Source organism: Lepidochelys kempii, chromosome 3 (genome assembly GCF_965140285.1).
Source record: "Lepidochelys kempii isolate rLepKem1 chromosome 3, rLepKem1.hap1, whole genome shotgun sequence".
NCBI classification, from domain to species: domain Eukaryota; kingdom Metazoa; phylum Chordata; order Testudines; family Cheloniidae; genus Lepidochelys; species Lepidochelys kempii.
The window spans coordinates 167,776,567-167,793,675 of NC_136382.1; the positions used below are offsets into that span (position 1 = coordinate 167,776,567).

The 17,109-nt window shown below is 43.5% G+C and overlaps 1 protein-coding gene and 1 long non-coding RNA gene across 13 annotated transcripts in view; both read left to right on the forward strand.

The window, feature by feature from the left end:
• The window catches only part of LOC140909522 (uncharacterized), a 147,187-nt gene extending 138,023 nt beyond the window's left edge, over positions 1–9,164 (forward strand). For 2 of the 5 annotated variants that reach the window (XR_012158249.1, XR_012158250.1), the window contains 3 exons: positions 2,630–2,893; positions 3,132–3,414; positions 4,809–8,013. This is a non-coding gene — a long non-coding RNA (uncharacterized LOC140909522). Of the gene's footprint in view, positions 1–2,629; positions 3,002–3,131; positions 3,415–4,808; positions 8,014–8,924 lie in introns of those variants that run through there. The other 3 variants (XR_012158253.1, XR_012158252.1, XR_012158251.1) reach the window with 3 other exon arrangements.
• Positions 9,165–16,637: 7,473 nt separating this feature from the next.
• The window catches only part of PACC1 (proton activated chloride channel 1), a 49,676-nt gene continuing 49,204 nt past the window's right edge, over positions 16,638–17,109 (forward strand). For 7 of the 8 annotated variants that reach the window (XR_012158246.2, XM_073338982.2, XM_073338987.2 and 4 more), the window contains exon 1: positions 16,638–16,815. Coding sequence is in view for 7 of the 8 variants with exons in the window: in XM_073338982.2 (XP_073195083.1) it covers positions 16,780–16,815 (36 nt within the window). In the remaining variant the exon portion in view is untranslated. The other variant, XM_073338984.2, reaches the window with a different exon arrangement.

Below are 17,109 nucleotides of genomic sequence, written 5' to 3' on the forward strand. Positions count from 1 at the left end.
CTCACCTGATGCATCCTAGACTGCATTAGCTTTTTTCACAGCCACATCACATTGGTGGCTCCTAGTCATTCTCGGAACAACAAAAACACTCAGGTCTTTCTCTTCCTCTGTCACTTCCAACTGATAAGTCCTCAGTCTATAGCAAAAATTATTGTTATTAGTCCTTATGTCAGTGGTGGACAACCTGCAGCCCGTCAGGGTAATCTGCTGGTGGGCTGCCAGACAGTTTGTTTACATTTGCATGGTTGCCTGCAGCTCCCAGTGGCCGTAATTCGCTGTTCCCGGCCAATGGGAGCTGCGGGAAGTGGCGTGGGCCGCAGGGAGGAACGTGCTGGCTGGTGCTTCCCGCAGCTCCCATTGACCGGGAATGGCAAACTGTGGCCACTGGGAGCTGCAGGCGGCCATGCAAATGTAAACAAACTGTCTGGCGGCCTGCCAGCGTATTACCCTCATGGGCCGTGTGTGGCCTGCAAGTTGCCCAGCACTGCCTTATGTGCATGACTTTGCATTATTACATTTTATCCCATTTCTATTACTCCAGTTTACAAGGTCTTCCAGGTAATCTTGTATGATATTCTAATCCTCCTTTTTATTGGCAATACTTCCCAACTTTGTGTCATCCGCAAATTTTCTTAACACACACTCACTTTTTATGCCAAGGTCAGTACTAAAAATGTTAAATAAGATTGGTCCCAAGAATGATCCCTGCGGAACTCCATTAGTAACCTCCCTCCAGCCCGACAGTTCACCTTTCAATATGACCTGTTGTAGTCTTCCCTTTAACCAGTTCCGTATCCACCTTTCAATTTTCATATTAATCCCTATCTTCAATTTAACTAATAATTTCCCATGTGGAACTGTATCAGATGTCTTACTGAAATCTAGGTAGATTAAATCTACTGCATTTTCTTTGTTTAAAAAAATCATTTATCTTTTCAAAGAAGGTTTCAGAGTAACAGCCGTGTTAGTGTGTATCCGCAAAGTGAGCTGTAGCTCACGAACACTTATGCTCAAATAAATTTGTTAGTCTCTCTAAGGTGCCACAAGTACTCCTTTTCTTCTCAAAGAAGGAGATCAGGTTGGTCTGGCATGATCTAGTTTTTGTAAACCCATGTTGCATTTTATCCCAATTACTGTTCACCTCTACGTCCTTAACTATTTTCTCTTTCAAAATTTGTTCCAAGACTTTGCATACAATTGAGGTCAAACTAAAAAGCCTGTGGTTTCCCAGATCACATTTTTCCCCTTTTTTAAAAATAGGAATTATATCAGCAATTCTCCAGTCATTGGATATGACCCCCAAATCTACAGATTAATTAAAAATCCTTACTATTGGGCTTGCAGTTTCACATGCCAGTTCCTTTAATATTCTTGGATGGAGATTATTCAGGCCCCCCAGTTTAGTCCCATTAAGATGTTTGAGTTTGACTTAGACTTACAACTTGGATGTGGTAATTTCTATCTCCATATCCTCATTCCCATTAGCCATCCTGCCTCTACCTCTAAGCTCTTCATTAGTCTTATTAAAAACTGAGGCAAAGTATTTGTTTAGGTGTTGGGCCATGCCTAGTTTTTCTTTAATCTCCACCCCATCCTTAGTGGTTAGGGGTCCCACTTCTTCTTCCCTAGTTTTCTTTTTATTTATGTGGCGGTAGAACCTTTTATTATTAGTTTTAATTCCCTTTGCAGTATCTAACTCTGCTTGGCTTTTGGCAGTTCTCACTTTATCCCTATACTTTCTGACCTCCATGAGGAAGCTTTCCTTGCTGATCCATTCCATCTTCCATTCCTTGTAGGCTTTCTGCTTTCTTTTAATCACCTTTTTGAGATGCTTGCTCATCTAAGTTGGTCTGCAACCCTTCCTTGTGAATTTTTGCCCTTGCTTGGATACAGGGGAAACCACCTCTATTGAAACCTCAATCTGAGACAGTTCCTCAGATTGGTCACCTAAAAAAATGATTTGGATGTGGGATCTCTCCGATATCCTCTGCAGTGAAGACCGCTGCAGAGAATTCATGGAACTTCTCTGGAATGGCCTTGTCTTCCTTGAGTGCTTCTTTAGCATCTTGATTATCAAGTGGCCCCACTGGTTGTCTGGCAGGCTTTATAGTGTCTGCTTGAAGGTAAACCCTAGCTGTTACGGTGTTCAGAGAAGCCCCTATAAAGAATATCTATTGTACTGTGCTCAAAGTGGACTTAGTGTTGACTTGGAGACCTAGCCTGTGGAACAGGGATATGGTTGTCTGTACTGCAGAGAATGTAATTGTATGACTGGCCCTTGAGCAGCTAGTCATCAAAGTAGGGGAAGACTATTATTCCCAGCCACCGGAGGTAAGCAGCTATCACTGCTCTGATCTTTGGGAATACCCTTGGGACAGAGGAGAGGTCAAAGGGAAACACTCAGTACTGGAAGTGACTCTGACTGCTTGTAAAACAAAGAACCTTTTGTGAGAGGGGTGAATTGTGACATGAAAATATGTGTCCTGAAGGTTGAGGGCCATGAACCAGTTCCTGGAATCTAACTATGGAATAATATCTGTGGAGTTACCATCCTGAATTTCTGTGATTCCACAAAGGTGTTTATCAGTCCGAGATCTAATATTGATTTCTCCATCCTCTGTTCTTTTAGGGTACCAGAAAATACTTGGAGTAGAATCTCTTCCCTCTCCGCTGGAATGCAACTGTTTCTGTGGCTCCTATGCATAGAAGAGAGATGACTTCTTGTCTCAGTAACTGTTCATGAGATAAACAGGGTCGGTAAAGAGGGCAGGGTGAGCGATGGAGGTGAAATGGATTGAGTAACCTGATGTTAAGGCCTCCAACACCCATCTGTTAGACGTAATCTGTTCCCAAGCAGGTTGAAAATGGGAGAATCCTCTCCAAAGGGAGGGAGGTGAGTGCAGCTGAACATTCATGAGGTGTGGATGTTCCAAGCTCTCAACCAAACCATCAGAATTGACGGTTGGATGAAGAGGACAGCTGTGTGGTGGTAGTAGTAACAGTAGGTAGTCTCTTCTTTTGACACCTAGGCCTGCCTTTCGATGGTTCAGTAGGCCTAGGGTAGGTAAAGAACTGAACTGGACGAGATCTCTGTGCCATTTGTGATCTGCTAAATTTTCTTTTGTTTGCAGGCATGTATATGCTAAGGGCTCTAAGTGTGGCTCTGGAATCTTTCAAAGTCTGGAGAATTGACTCATAGGAGAATTTAAGTCCATCAAAAGGGAAGTTTTCTACAGTATGTTGGACCTCCCTAAGAAAACCAGATAGCTCTAGCCAAAGTTCTCTGCTCATAACAACATCAGTGGAGGTACAGTGGCCTACTGTCACCTGAATCTAGGGAGGCTATCAAAGAGGCTCTTGCTAAGAACTGACCTTTGACTATGATGGTCTTGAACTGCTCACAGTGTTCTACAGGTAAGTGTTCACTAAAACTGTTGAATTTGTCATAATTGGAATAGTTGTACTTCACCATTAGACCTTGTTAATTTGCAATCCAAAATTTTGGAGTGGCTGAAAAGTAGCTCTTACAACCAAATAGGTCAAGGCACTTCTGGTCTTTATCACAGGGTGTAGACTTGGAAAGATGTTGGCTGCCATGCTTGTTGACAGCCTCCACCACTAAAGAATTTGGTGGAGAGTGGGAGAACAAAAATTCCACATATTTTAGTTGGGATATAGTACCAAGAGCCTGCTTGCAAGTGGGTGGTGTGCTGGCTTATGGTTTTGGCAGGATCCAGTAGAGCTTTATTCACTTGTAAAGTCACTCAACCAGAGGATGTTCTATGCAAAATGCCAAAAGTTTGTTGCAACTCTTGGGCCTTCTTTAAGGGAATCTCTAGCAAGTCAGTATGCTTCATCAGTTCCTGACACTATTTAAAATCACTAGCCAAAGAAGGTGGAGGAGGCATTACAGCCTCATATGGTGATGATGATATTTGTTTGAGGTGTCCCCTCCTTGTCCACTCTGACCTCTTGCTCCTCAAAAGTTTCCTCTCGAGGTTGAGGTTGTTGAGGAGAAAGTGATGGAACAGACAGGTGTCGTCTTCTGTATTCCCCACGAGTGACACTAGGAGCCGTTGAGAACTGATGGTAATAGAGAGTCCATGGGTCTTAAGAAGGGCATTGAGGGGGCCCATAAGGTAGAGGATGGAGCATCCACTGCTGGTCATACCAGTGAGGCAGGGCTTATGATAGTTTCTCCCTTGGAATTTCCCTTTGAGGGTAGGTATCAGGGAAGAAGTCTCTCCTATGGAAGGTAGGAGATCCCTGGACAGAGATCTGGGAATCAGAGGACTCCTCCTCAGAATAGTTCAAAGGTGGGGTGAACACTGAAGATAAAGATAGTTGTCCACCTGGTGTGATATGTACCGGAGAGCTGGTCACTGGGGCTGGGTCCAAGAGATACAGGGAAGTAAAGGATGCTTTGTACACCCACACATCCTTGCTTTCTGTGAGGAAATGCATGGATAAATTCAGATGTACACTACAACATCACATTGATCTATTTGCTATTATTATGAGAATTTGGTTTAAACCTCCTGCCTCCTCTTTGTTTCCCAAGTACTAACACCCCAATGAATTGTACAACCAAGTACTTTATTAAAAACGAATACAGGTGTTCCAGCTGCCAATACTAGAGAGTACAATTGTTAATAAAAGTGAAAGTGCAACGAAAACCAACAGTGATGCCAATCTGTGTAATGTCACTGGAAATGGAAATGCCACCACCAGTGTAGCTGTTCTCTACCTGTGGCTGAAAGGGGACAGAGTGAACAGGGTACATCTAATCATACACACTTCAATTCCAGGAGTTCATCAACTGAATCTTTGCCTACCCTGCCCCCTACAATTGTCCAGTGGCTACATTGGTTGCAGGATGTGCAGCATGGAGGAGGGTCCTCTGGGGATGGTGTTGATGCAGGTATTAGGGTCTGCTGCTTGCTGACCATCACACTGAGCAGTCACTCAAACATTTGCTCCTCCCAGTCTTGCTCAAGTTCCCTGTGTTGCTGTCAGCTCCTGCTCCATTCTCACCCTGTCATGCTCAAAGTACTCTGCCACCAGTCGCTCCTCCCTCTCCCTGTCTGAAACCTCCTTTTTCCTCTTCTGCTTCATCATTTGCTGCTGGAATTTCAGCTGTTGGTTCAACCTGTGGTCAGAATCCCTCTGCATGTCCTGCAGCAGGTAGTCTCTAACCCTTGGTCTTTTCTCCTGTTGGTTCAGGGTCCTTGCCCAAAGGGGCTAGGTGGCTGTCTTGGTCCAGCAAAGACAGAAGGCCCTGCCAAGGCAATGAAAGAGGATATTACTTTTTTGTCCAGGAAAAGAAAAAAATAAGTTCCTTCCCTTTTCATGTTCCGCATCAAAGTAAGGCCACAAGTTAATACTTTTATCTACCTGGTAGCATGCCTTGATTCCATCTGCCCTGTCAGGGTTCCTTCCCCACTCTGAACTCTAGGGTACAGATGTGGGGAATCGCATGAAAGACCCCCTAAGCTTATTCTTACCAGTTTAGTTAAAAACTTCCCCAAGGTACAAACTTTGCTTTGTCCTTGAACAGTATGCTGCCGCCACCAAGCGTTTTAAACAAAGAACAGGGAAAGAGACCACTTGGAGACGTCTTCCCCAAAAATATCCCCCCAAGCCCTACACACCCCCTTTCCTGGGGAGGCTTGAGAATAATATCCTAACCAATTTGTTACAAAATCATCAAAGGCCCAAACCCCTGGATCTTGGAACAACGGAAAAATCAGTCAGGTTCTTAAAAGAAGGATTTTATTTTTTAAAAAAAAAAAAAGAAAGGTAAAAATCATGAAATGTTCAAGTTAAAGAAATCTACGTTCTGTCAACTAGTGACAAATTGTCGAAGTGTCAAAGGAGGATAACCACCCCACAGCCATAAAATCTGTGTTTACTCTGAAATGCAGCTTTTATAAGTTCTATCGTGCCTTAACTTTCTGTGTTATTTTCTTTTGTTATGTTTTGAAAGATGTATGTAAACCTTGGTTGTTAGGATTTTATGTTTTCTATAGAATGCTTTACTGAAGTTTTTAACTGCAAGTTGTAAATGTACTACAAATGGCAGATTTTAAATCTAAGGGTCATTTTGGACAAAGGACCAAAGCACATCTGGTATGAGATGCAAGTCTACTATAGAGATGAGTTTTATCTCAAGCAAAGGACTTTGTAGGCATGTTTACTATTGTGTCATCAAGAGCCATAAAAGTAGGCCTTTTACAACCCCCACTCTCTTTGCAAGAAAAAAATGTTGGTTTCAAACACACAGCAAATATGCTAGAAAAAAATCCTATTAAAATTAACCCCTTTTATAAACTCTTTAAAGACTTAATTATTCAAATATTAAGGAAAACATTTATGGCTGGGGAATGTTTTGTAGCAGATCTTTGTAACTTCTAAGTTCATGTTCCACTTGATGGTGAAAAATCTATGCCTGTCTCTTAAATGCTTAAGAGTTCGTCAGCTTCTTTTGAGATGTATATTTGCAAGTGCTTTGTCTCTAACTGCAAACCTTCTAATGTAATTTCCTTATATCATTGTATATGAACAGTGGCATGGTTTACATGCAATATAGTAAGGTCATTTGATGCTACAACTGGTTACTCATTTAAAAGCCATTTGAGTATAGAATATTTGTATTAAATAGGGAATTTATTTGATTATGTGGCTTAAACTACTTTCTTACCAAACTCGGAGAAACAAGTCACCTATCCAAAGATTGTTAAGAAGGGACAATAACTTCTTTAATGACTATTCAGGTTTAAAAACTTTCTTTAAGGAGTAATAAAGTTTAAAAAATACTTTTGAAAACTGAAAACCATTGTATACGACATACAGGTATTTGCACCCTTTTGAAGCAGAATTTCAGCTCCAGTAAGCTAGAAAGGAACTAATGGGATATATCAGAAAATGGACCGAATAAAAGAAAACTCAAACTTCGAAGATGTTCTGATAATCTCCAACAACAAAGGCAGTATAACTATCAAGTTGAGGAAAAATTACAACCCTGCTGCATGTGTTGTAGCAGATCATCTATGCATGAGCTGAAACTGCTGATAACCTCAGAAAGGTGCTGAGCCAATGAAAGAATGACAGCTGCTAATTTTTTAATTCAACCAAGCTCTGAAATAGGCTTGCCTTCCTCTTCCAGTAAAACTATGAAAGGAAAGGAATATAAAACTTGCTGAATTAAGTAAACCAGCAGCACAGCCTGCTCCCATTCCTCAACTTTACAGTACTCCTCACAGCTCCTCCTGTTCATCTCTGCAAGCAAACAAGTAACAGCAATTAGCCAAAGAGCAAAACGGAGCATAGAAGAGCATCAAGAAGAAGCAGCAACCTTCCAGTTCAGCACTATTCCTTCAGCATCAAGGGCTAGACTAAGTTAGCAAAGCACCCCAAGGAATCAGATATAAATTTTCTTGTAGTGATTTTAATAGCATATTGAAATGCTATTGTAATTTAAGGTATTAACAGCATCTGTTGTTAAATACCAGATTGTTTTACATCATGTATTTCTGGAGAGGAGACATAAGATCACTTGGTAAACAGGCAGAAATTGTGGGATTTAATTTGGATTTAAGATGCTTGATATTAATTTACTTGTCTCAAGACAGCTCCCTGAATAACTTTTTTTTAACGGAGTTAAATATTTTATTTGGTTTCATAGGACTTAGTTAAGATTGCTCACTATTAACTTAAATAGCTTATTAATCCTTATCAATAATATTGATATTATGGCTCTGGGAGCACTCATGTAAACTAGCTGGATGTGGGGCTCCACATGTGGTTGTGCTGAGTGATAACAGTGTCTGGAGGGGTTTGCTCTTGTTACTATCAAAGCATTGTGAGAGACAGCTCAGGCTGGAGAGTTAAGGGGGCACAGTTGTTCCACAGTCCCAGGCTGAACCCTGAGGATCCTGTCACAATATATCAAAAAGGATTCACCAATCCTTAAATTAAATTATTTTGCCCATCTATAAACTGCTGTAGTTATCTATGACAGAACCATTATTGCTTGTTTGTGTGTTTTCTTTTTTGCTTTAATCATAATTATTACCTGTGACTGTATTATTATTATTATATTGCTTGGTTTTAATCATGGTATCCCTAAAGTATGGTGTAACCCATACACCTCCTGGGTGTAGTGTTCTGTCCCATCTAGTGGCACCGAGACCACTTAGGCCTGGTCTACACTGGGGCGGGGAAATCGATCTAAGTTACGCAACTTCAGCTAGATTAGACGCGATAAATCGACCCCTGATGGATCTATCACTGCCCGTCGATCCTGCAGGTAATGTAGACAAGCCCTTAGAAAGAGAGAGAGAGAGAGAGAGAAAATAAGTCTGCTCTACCACTTTAACTAACAGCCTGTTGTCTTTTAGCTCTTGCAGTAGAGGCTCATGCACTAAGCTCCAGAGGTCCCCGGCTCAATCCTGCCCGCCGACAACCAGGGTCTGTTGGCGTTACAAGTGGGGGTTCGTCCTGGATTTCAACTGGGAAGTCTCTGAACCTCAGGACACGCTTCCTCAGCTATGGGAAGTATGTAACCCACACACTTCCTGGGCTTCTGTCCCATCTAGTGGTTCTGAAACCACTTAGAGAGAGCTAAAATTAGTCTGCTTTACAGCCTTAGCTAACAGCCAGTTGGCTTTTAGTTCATGTGGTAGAGGCTCATGCACTAATCTCCAGAGGTCCCCACTTCGATCCTGCCCGCCGATGACCAGGGTTTGTTGGCATTACAATGGCAAAGAATCCCATGTGACTAAAGTAGTGGGAGTCCCACTGAGAGACGATTACTAAGATTTGGCCAACAGTTTCTTGTTTCTCTAAACTATAAATTTTAGTTGATTTTTGAGATAAAATCACTTGGTGCTCTACAACTTGGAACATTCCTTTCTACCCTACAGGCAGCATTAGAAGGTGTTAATCTGCTGAAGACTCCAGATTAGAAGGAGGAACAATTTTTCCAGGCCTTTGGTAGAAGACAACCATCTGTCTATGCCAAGGAGATATTTTATTGCCTGGTGACCGATCAGCATATCAGTGACTGGAGAGGACTATGCAGTGTTGTTGTAGCCGTGTTGGTCCCTGGATATTATAGAGACAAGTTGAGTGAGGTAATATCTTTTATTGGACCAACTTCTGTTGGTGAGAGAGACAAACTTTTGAGCTTACACTACTATGCTACTGGGGTGGAAGGAAGGGCATGGGGAAAGCTTTGCCCTACCCAGGAATATCATAGATTGTCTTCAGTTTCTTGAAAGAGAACTTGAAATGATTGTATGTCAGCAATTCCTCCCAACATATTTTTGTGAGCTTCTAAAGTGATTTGGGATGGCTCTGAATGAAAACTATTATGTAAAGGCTAGATGTTATATTCACTGCCCAAAATCTTTAACACTAAAATAAGTTCAGCTGGCAATGCCTCATGCCCTTGCAGAATGGGAAGTGCCCCTATACTTAAACCTCTGAAAATATGGAAGTGCACACACCTCAGCCTTGCAACTTAAATTTTGGCTTCCTGGAACTAAGGATATACTGTATATTTCAGCCTGGACTGTCCTATAATCAGGCATAAGGAATGACTAAGTAAATGTGCTATTTCATATGATGTGTTGTGCCCCACAGAATTGTATTCTCATTTGTCTGCATGCACTCCCAACTGCTCTTCACTGTGGAGGGGACAACTGTACTGACTGCCACAAGCTTATTTGCAGCAGGTTGCCACAGCTCACATGGCAATATGAGAGGTTCATCCATGCTCAAAGGAATCACAACACAGACCCCTTGTTTCTGTGCTGTTACATTGGTTGTGCAAGCAGAGGAGCACAATAATCTATCATGATTACAGGGCAGAGGTTAGTGCAAAGGGGCTGTTCCAGAAGGAATCCTTAGCACAAAGGTTGGGGGTAATAACATCTGGTAACTGTGGGGTGGTTTGGGCAGAGCAGGTGAAGTGGTCTAGTACAGGTCAGGTGTAGCCAGCTGGTGTTCACTAAGCCTGCCCTCTACAAGAGACGTTTGCCTTACTGAGGATATGGCTGACAGTTTCTCCTGTATCGATACGGTGCACGCCCATGGTGCACTTTATGCTCTGAAAGGATGGAGTACTACTTTGTCAGTGAGGAGCGGTGTTGATAAGTTGCGTAGTCAATTGCTTGACCACACTGGTTCATTATGAAATATATTCCAGATGCCACATAACCAACATCAGTCAGATTTATTGGTCTAAGCCAATAATAATATAGAAAAGGGAAAAGGTTCTATATCAGCAGTTCTCAAACTGGGGTCCACGGAGCCCCGGGGGGTCTGCGAGAGAACTCCAGGAGGTTCACAGGCCCCGCTGCTCAACTCCTCTCCCTCCCTCCCAGGCAGGCTCCCTACCTGCCCTGGTTCCACGTGGCTCCCAGAAATGGCCACCAGGTCCCTGCGGCCCCTAGGTAGAGGGGTGGCCAGGGAGGCTTCACGCACTGCCCCCACCCGAGTGCTGGCTCTGCAGCTTCCATTGGCTGGGAACTGCAACCAGTGGGAGCTGTGGGGGTGGTGCCTGCAGGCACAAGGGCAGCTCTCAGAGCCTCACTGGCCGCGCCTCTGCCCAGGGGCCGCAGAGACCTGGTGGCCGCTTTCTGGGAGCCGCAGTAAGTGCCACCGGGACCCTTCACGCCCCCGCACCTCAACACCCTGCTCCAGCCCAGAGTCCCCTCCTGCACCCACACTCCCTCCTGGAGCCCATATTCCCCCATCCCGGAGCCCCTTCCTGCAGACCACAACCCTCATCCCTGGACCCAGCCCAGACCCCAGATCCCCAGCTGGAGCCCTCAACCCCCGCCGGATCCCAACCCCCTGGCCCAGCCCAGAGTCCCCTTCCACACCCAAACTCCCTCCCAGAGCCCACAACCCACATCCCGGAGCCCCCTCCTGCACCCCAAACCCCTCATCCCTGGCCCCAGCCCATAGCCTATACCCCCAATGGAGCCTTCACCTCCCCCTGCATCCAAACCCCCTATCCCAGCCTGGTAAAAGTGAATGAGGGTGCGGGAGAGCGAGCAACAGAGGGAGGGGGGATGTAGCAAGCGGGAGCTCGGAGAAGGGGTAGGATGGGGTGGGACCTCGGTGAAAGAGCAAGGGGTCTGCGAAAAATTTTAAATCAAAATGGGGGTCCTCGGCTTGCTGAAGTTTGAGAACCACTGTTCTATATGATACCAGTCTCAGGGAAGCTATCTCATGTAGTGATGTTACATTCACCTTATGTGGAAGGTGGGCTCCCAAAGGTATATACCACTTAAAACCCTCTCTTTATATCCTACTTGTTTACCAGTAAAATGTACTATATACATCCATCTGAAACTAGATTTAACCAACTAGCTTTTTACCTTGCTTTTCTAGTACCATGGTGTACCCTTTATCTTTGTTCTGAACATATGCAATTCCAGGTACTAATGGGCATGAAAACACCTCCTACGTCTGTCCCAGAGTAGATAGGCTTGTGAGGGTAACTCCCTTTCTGTTGCTATGATAAAGTAAACTTATGTCCTGATCCTGACAGCTTTCCTATCTCCTTAAGCCAAAGCTTACTTTAACTAATGCAAGGTGTTATGGGATACTTAGCATAAGTGAACAGATTATAAAGGTAGAGGCCAATTTAGACTATGTAACTGCTATATTTATGCTTAATATGTAGGGTGCAGATAAAACATACTATCAGTATAACATATATATACTATCCAGCATATATTGGTCAACAGTAGGTTGAGGCATGACTCAAAGAGGGCAGAACTAAGGTTGCGAGGGGGGGGGGGGAATGTACTGGTTTTCAGAGGTTCAAGTTTGTTTTACCATAACTGTTTATTCCCTGGTTTTTAGAGATTTAAATATAGGTGCCTTTGTTCTAGAAGGGTATTAGTAGGCTTGGAAGAATTAGATTTTTAGCAATGAATGTTGATAAACATCAGCTTCATTGTACACACACACAACCCAACAAAAATATTTCCATCAGTAATAATCAAAATTTACAGATTGCCAAATTAAGAAAATGCTACTTGAGAATTTGATTTAAGGATATTTACTTTGTATATTTTAATGTGATGTTGACAACTTGTGTTTTAATGGTTATAAACCTTTAACTTTTTGAATCTTAACTGACGCTCCAAACACCAATAATTTCCCACAACTCTGAAAACTTAAATATAAAAAAATAAACACCAGTCTTATTTGGTGAAATTACACAATTGAATTCTGCCAAGCCTAGTTATGAGGCACTGGCAGGCAGCCTGAACTCTGCATTAATAAGTTTTGGGGCCAATTCCATATTTTTTGAGGAAGAGTGTGTGTGTGTGTGTGTGTGTGTGTCACACAAAGAGGCTTCTTGGGAACACCTCACTGCCTCTTAACTACCTGCTGTGCCCTGGTCCTGGCCTCTCCATGCACCCAGCAGGGCTGGAGGCCCATGGGTGGGGGGAGGAAGAGGGAACCAACAAGCTGTGAAGAGCCTATCTACCCGTTGGAGGCAGCAAGAGAGAATGAAGGGCTGTTCCAGACTTTTGTACTCCACTTTGGGGCTAATGTAGGGGGAAAGGCTCAACAGAATCCTCTACAGTGCGGAACGATTGCAGAAGTCTGAGGTGGCTCATTCATCTCAAGGATGAATATCATTTTGAAAATGTTTGTTGCAGTTTATGCACTGATTGTTTTTTTTTTTTTTAAGGTGGCTATTCGGGGGTTATCACTTGAGGATTAGTATGGCTATTTTAAAAGAGCCACTAGGGAAATGCAGCCTAGATAGAGCTACTATAAGGTGGGTGCATAACTGGTTGGAAAACCGTTCCCAGAGCATAGTTATCAGTTGTTCACAGTCATGCTGGAAGGGCAGGGATCAGTTCTGGGTCCGGTTCTGTTCAATATCTTCATCAATGATTTAGATAATAGCATAGAGAGTACATTTTTAAAGTTTGTGGAGGATACCAAGCTGGGAGGGGTTGCAAGTGCTTTGGAGGATAGGATTATAATTCAAAATGATCTGGACAAACTGGAGAAATGGTCTGAAATAAATAGGATGAAATTTAACAAGGACAAATGCAAAGTACTCCACTCAGGAAGGAACAATCAGTTGCACACATACAAAATGGGAAATGACTGCCTCGGAAGGAGTACTGCAGAAAGGGATCTGGGGGTCATAGTGGACCACAAGCTAAATATGAGTCAAGAGTGTAACACTGTTGCAAAAAAAGCAAACCTTGTTCTGTGATGTATTAGCAGGAGTGTTGTAAGCAAGACACAAGAAGTAATTCTTCTGCTCTACTCCATGCTGATTGGCCTCAACTGGAGTATTGTGTCCAGTTCTGGGCATCACATTTCAGGAAAGATGTGGACAAACTGGAGAAAGTCCAGAGAAGAGCAACAAAAATGATTAATTTCAGAGTAGCAGCTGTTAGTCTGTATCCGCAAAAAGAAAAGGAATACTTGTGGATTAAAATGATTAAAAATCTAGAAAACATGACCTATGAGGAAAGATTGAAAAGCTTGGGTTTGTTTAGTCTGGAAAAAAGAAGACTGAGAGGGGATATGATAACAGTTTTCAAGTACATAAAAGGTTATTATAAGAAGGAGGGAGAAAAATTGTTCTTCTTAACCTCTCAGGATAGGACAAGAAGCAATGGACTTAAATTGCAGGAAGGGAGGCTTAGGTTGGATATTAGGAAAAACTTTGTGTCAGGGTGGTTAAGCACTGGAGTAAATTGTCTAGGGAGGTTGTGGAATCTCCATAATTGGAGATTTTTAAGAGCAGGTTAGAAAAACACCTTTCAGGGATGGTCTAGAATAGATAATACTTAGTCCTACGATGCGTGCAGGATACTGGACTAGATGACCTCTCAAGGTCCCTTCCAGTCCTATGATTCTATGTGACTAATTTTTATCATATCTGACATTTCATTTGGACCCTTCTTTCACAGAAACTATACCACTTGAACAGTAAAATTGATATATATGAACTTTGGTTTGTGTAGATGGTTGAAATCTGTTTATTTTTCACAGGAAGTATAGGATACTGTTATCAGTCAAAATAGTACCTCAGCATCACATTAGTCATTGTTAACTTTATGCATGTCCTTGGAATATGGCTCTTTTTTGGGGGGAGGGGGTGTTTCCTAATGGTCTGAAACCCCTTTATCAGGCTGACATTGATGAGAGTGACAGCTGTTTTCTTTTATCACACTCAATCATATGATTGTGGAAATGGGTAAGGATTATGAGGCATTATTACATTACCCTAATATATTGCTTACTAGTGTCTTTCATTTTCCCTCTGTTTATTTAATGCTATTTTTTCACAATACTTCTAAAGTAAAATCTGAGTATGGCTATGGATTTCAGAGCAATTTGAAATATTGGCTCATACCAAAAATTTTGCTCTGAGAGCAAAAATTCCAGAAGAAGCCCCTGCACAATGAAACTAGTATGCATGGCAAAAAAAGCTGCCACAGATAGGACTCAAATTCTAAGTTCATGGGTGCTGCTTAGGTACAATGGCCACAGCATGTCACCTGGAGCCACACCCTTACTCTGTTTACCTGTCTGCAAACAATCTGGCTTTCACCAGAGTCCCAGTCCTGCTGTGAAATCCTCAAATAACTTTCTCTGGCTCATCAGCTTGGCTTGAGCTACATTATAGATCCAACTTTAACCCTAAATAACTTTTAAAATAGTGATTCCCGTGGGAGCAGTGGGTTTTGGACACTAGGTGAGATCAATTCCTAGCAGGTGATATCAGTATGAGGAGGATCAGAACCCTAGTTTGAGCACTAGGTGTGCACAGAAAAACATAAGAACTGTAAAATGTTGATCTCACTCTTTTTTTAGAGCAAAGCTGTATCTCAAGTACCCCTTGCTCAAACCATCTCATATTTGGACCACACTCTCTACCCCAGATCCTCATTAGGCACAGGAGTTTTTAAGACAATGCACTTAAGCATTTGGATTTTAGAAAAAGCTGTTAAGCAGTAAGCTATTCTATAGTGGTACTGCTGTAATGTTAAGTTAGTTCATTAGTTAGTACCTCTTACAGTTCTGGCATTTAGGGCAGTGACGAAGCTCCTCCACTCCTGTCTGTTTCTGGCACGTCTTTCAATGGTTACCCAGCTGTGCCCCAGGTTTTTTCAGCTCAGCTTCCACAGGTCTTTGCCATGTTGTTTTTGGGCAACCTCATATTTGCTTACCTTCAGGTGTTCATCTTATTGCTATTCTCATGATGGAATCAGTTTGGATGTAATGTTAGGAGTGGTTTGTGTATATATATGTTTTTGAATTTCAAACGTAACAGTCAGTTGCATGATAGGAGAAGCAGCACTAATGCTATTTAGAATGTATTTATATATTATTTGCATATGAATAGCTTGTCAGTCTGCATTTATGTAGCACCCTTCATCTCCAAAGCATGTCACATATATTGGCTCTGATCCTCCAGTCAGATCTATGTGGGTGGATCTTTGCAGAGCCCCACTGAGGTCTGCGGACTCCATCTGGGTCTGACTGCAGAATCAGGGTCCATTAACTGGATATTCTATAACACCCTACAAGTAAGTAAGGAATTAGAAATGGTGTGCACCTTAGACAGAGACTGTAAAATTGTTTTTCCAGGCCATTTTCTGAAAAGCAGCACATCCGGCATTTAAAAATATTTAATTAAAACACACGCTTCCTATCTAACCTGTGCATCTTTACCAGACTGAGGCACTTATTAAACCTTCAATATTAAAAATATTTTAAAATAAGTCTGACAACCTCTAAAATGTAGCATTTAAAAAGGTGTGTAACTCTCTTTAGTCTGTTGCAATTGTATTGCTGTGTGATGACTGTTTGTTCCCATCTTCAGCCCCAAAGCAGGATTCACCAGCAATTAATAAAGAGGTTTAGAAAGTAAAATCGCTGTTGCCAGTTCTTGTGATGGTTATTGAAAGTCTTGCAGTATGTGGTGTATTTATTAAAGCCCCAGCTCCCAGAATTCTGTGATTATGTGATAACCTCACCTTTCATTTTTAAAAAAGCAAGTTGCTAGCCCTCTTAGAAGAAGAGAAAAACCTGAAACTCTGAACTCTAAATGTTCAAAAACCAGAAGGCAAATAAAAAAGAAACCATAATTATTATTTTAAGCCTCTCTCTTGATTTTGCGGGGGGGCCTGACATTTTTGAATTCCTGGGGCTGGCAGTTCTAGTCTTCCCACATATCACTCCTCTGCTCTGCCTCTCCTGGTGCTCCCGCACACGGAGACCCGTGGGTTGCTGTCTCTCGTGGAGAAATCCTGTTAAACATCGTGGTGCTCACCGCTGACATGCACAGAAAATGCTGTTTCCCTGCTGGACAGTCCCCAGGCGGCTTTAAATCGTTCGCGGCTTCCGTGAAAAGGCTTCTTGGGTAGCCGTAGGTCAGGATAGAGCCGGGGCCCTGCGTGGTCGGTTTTAAACTACATTCCCCAGAATCCTGCGCTTCTCACGCCTGCGCTGCAACTGCTCCGCCTGAGGGAAGGGGGTGGGGGCAGCCGCGGCAACGGCCGCAGGCGGAGAAGACAGAGGGTGAGGCGCGCGCGCGTGCGCCTGCGCCGACAGCCTGCCGCGGGGGCGGGGGCGGGGGCGGGGAGACAGGGTCCATGAGGGCTCGCGCTGGGGTGGCAGAGCCTCGGGCTCCTTGCTGTCGTGCGCCTGCTGTTCCCCCCTCTCAGCCCTCGGGGGCTGCCGCCGAGGCTGGTTCCCGCGCTCTTCGCTGGTGCCATGCTCAGACAAGAGAGCGCCGCGTCTTACCAGGAGGTACTGAGGGGCGGCGGGGAGGGGAGAAGGTTAATTCGGTCGGGCGAGTGCCTCGGCGTCAGGAAGGCAGGCGGCGCCGCAAGCCGGGGGGGGTCTTTTGTTTGCCCAGCCGACTCCGTAACGGGGGCTCAGCAGCTGTGCACCGGCAAATGGGTTGCGGCCGTGGCTTGAAAGCTGCAAGACAGCGACGGCGATAAGAGCAGCACGGTGCCGGACGGCTTCGCAGCAGCCTCTGAGGGCGCAGCCGTTTCCAGCTAGGTGCAGCAATCCGGTGACGTGCACATTAATGGTAAA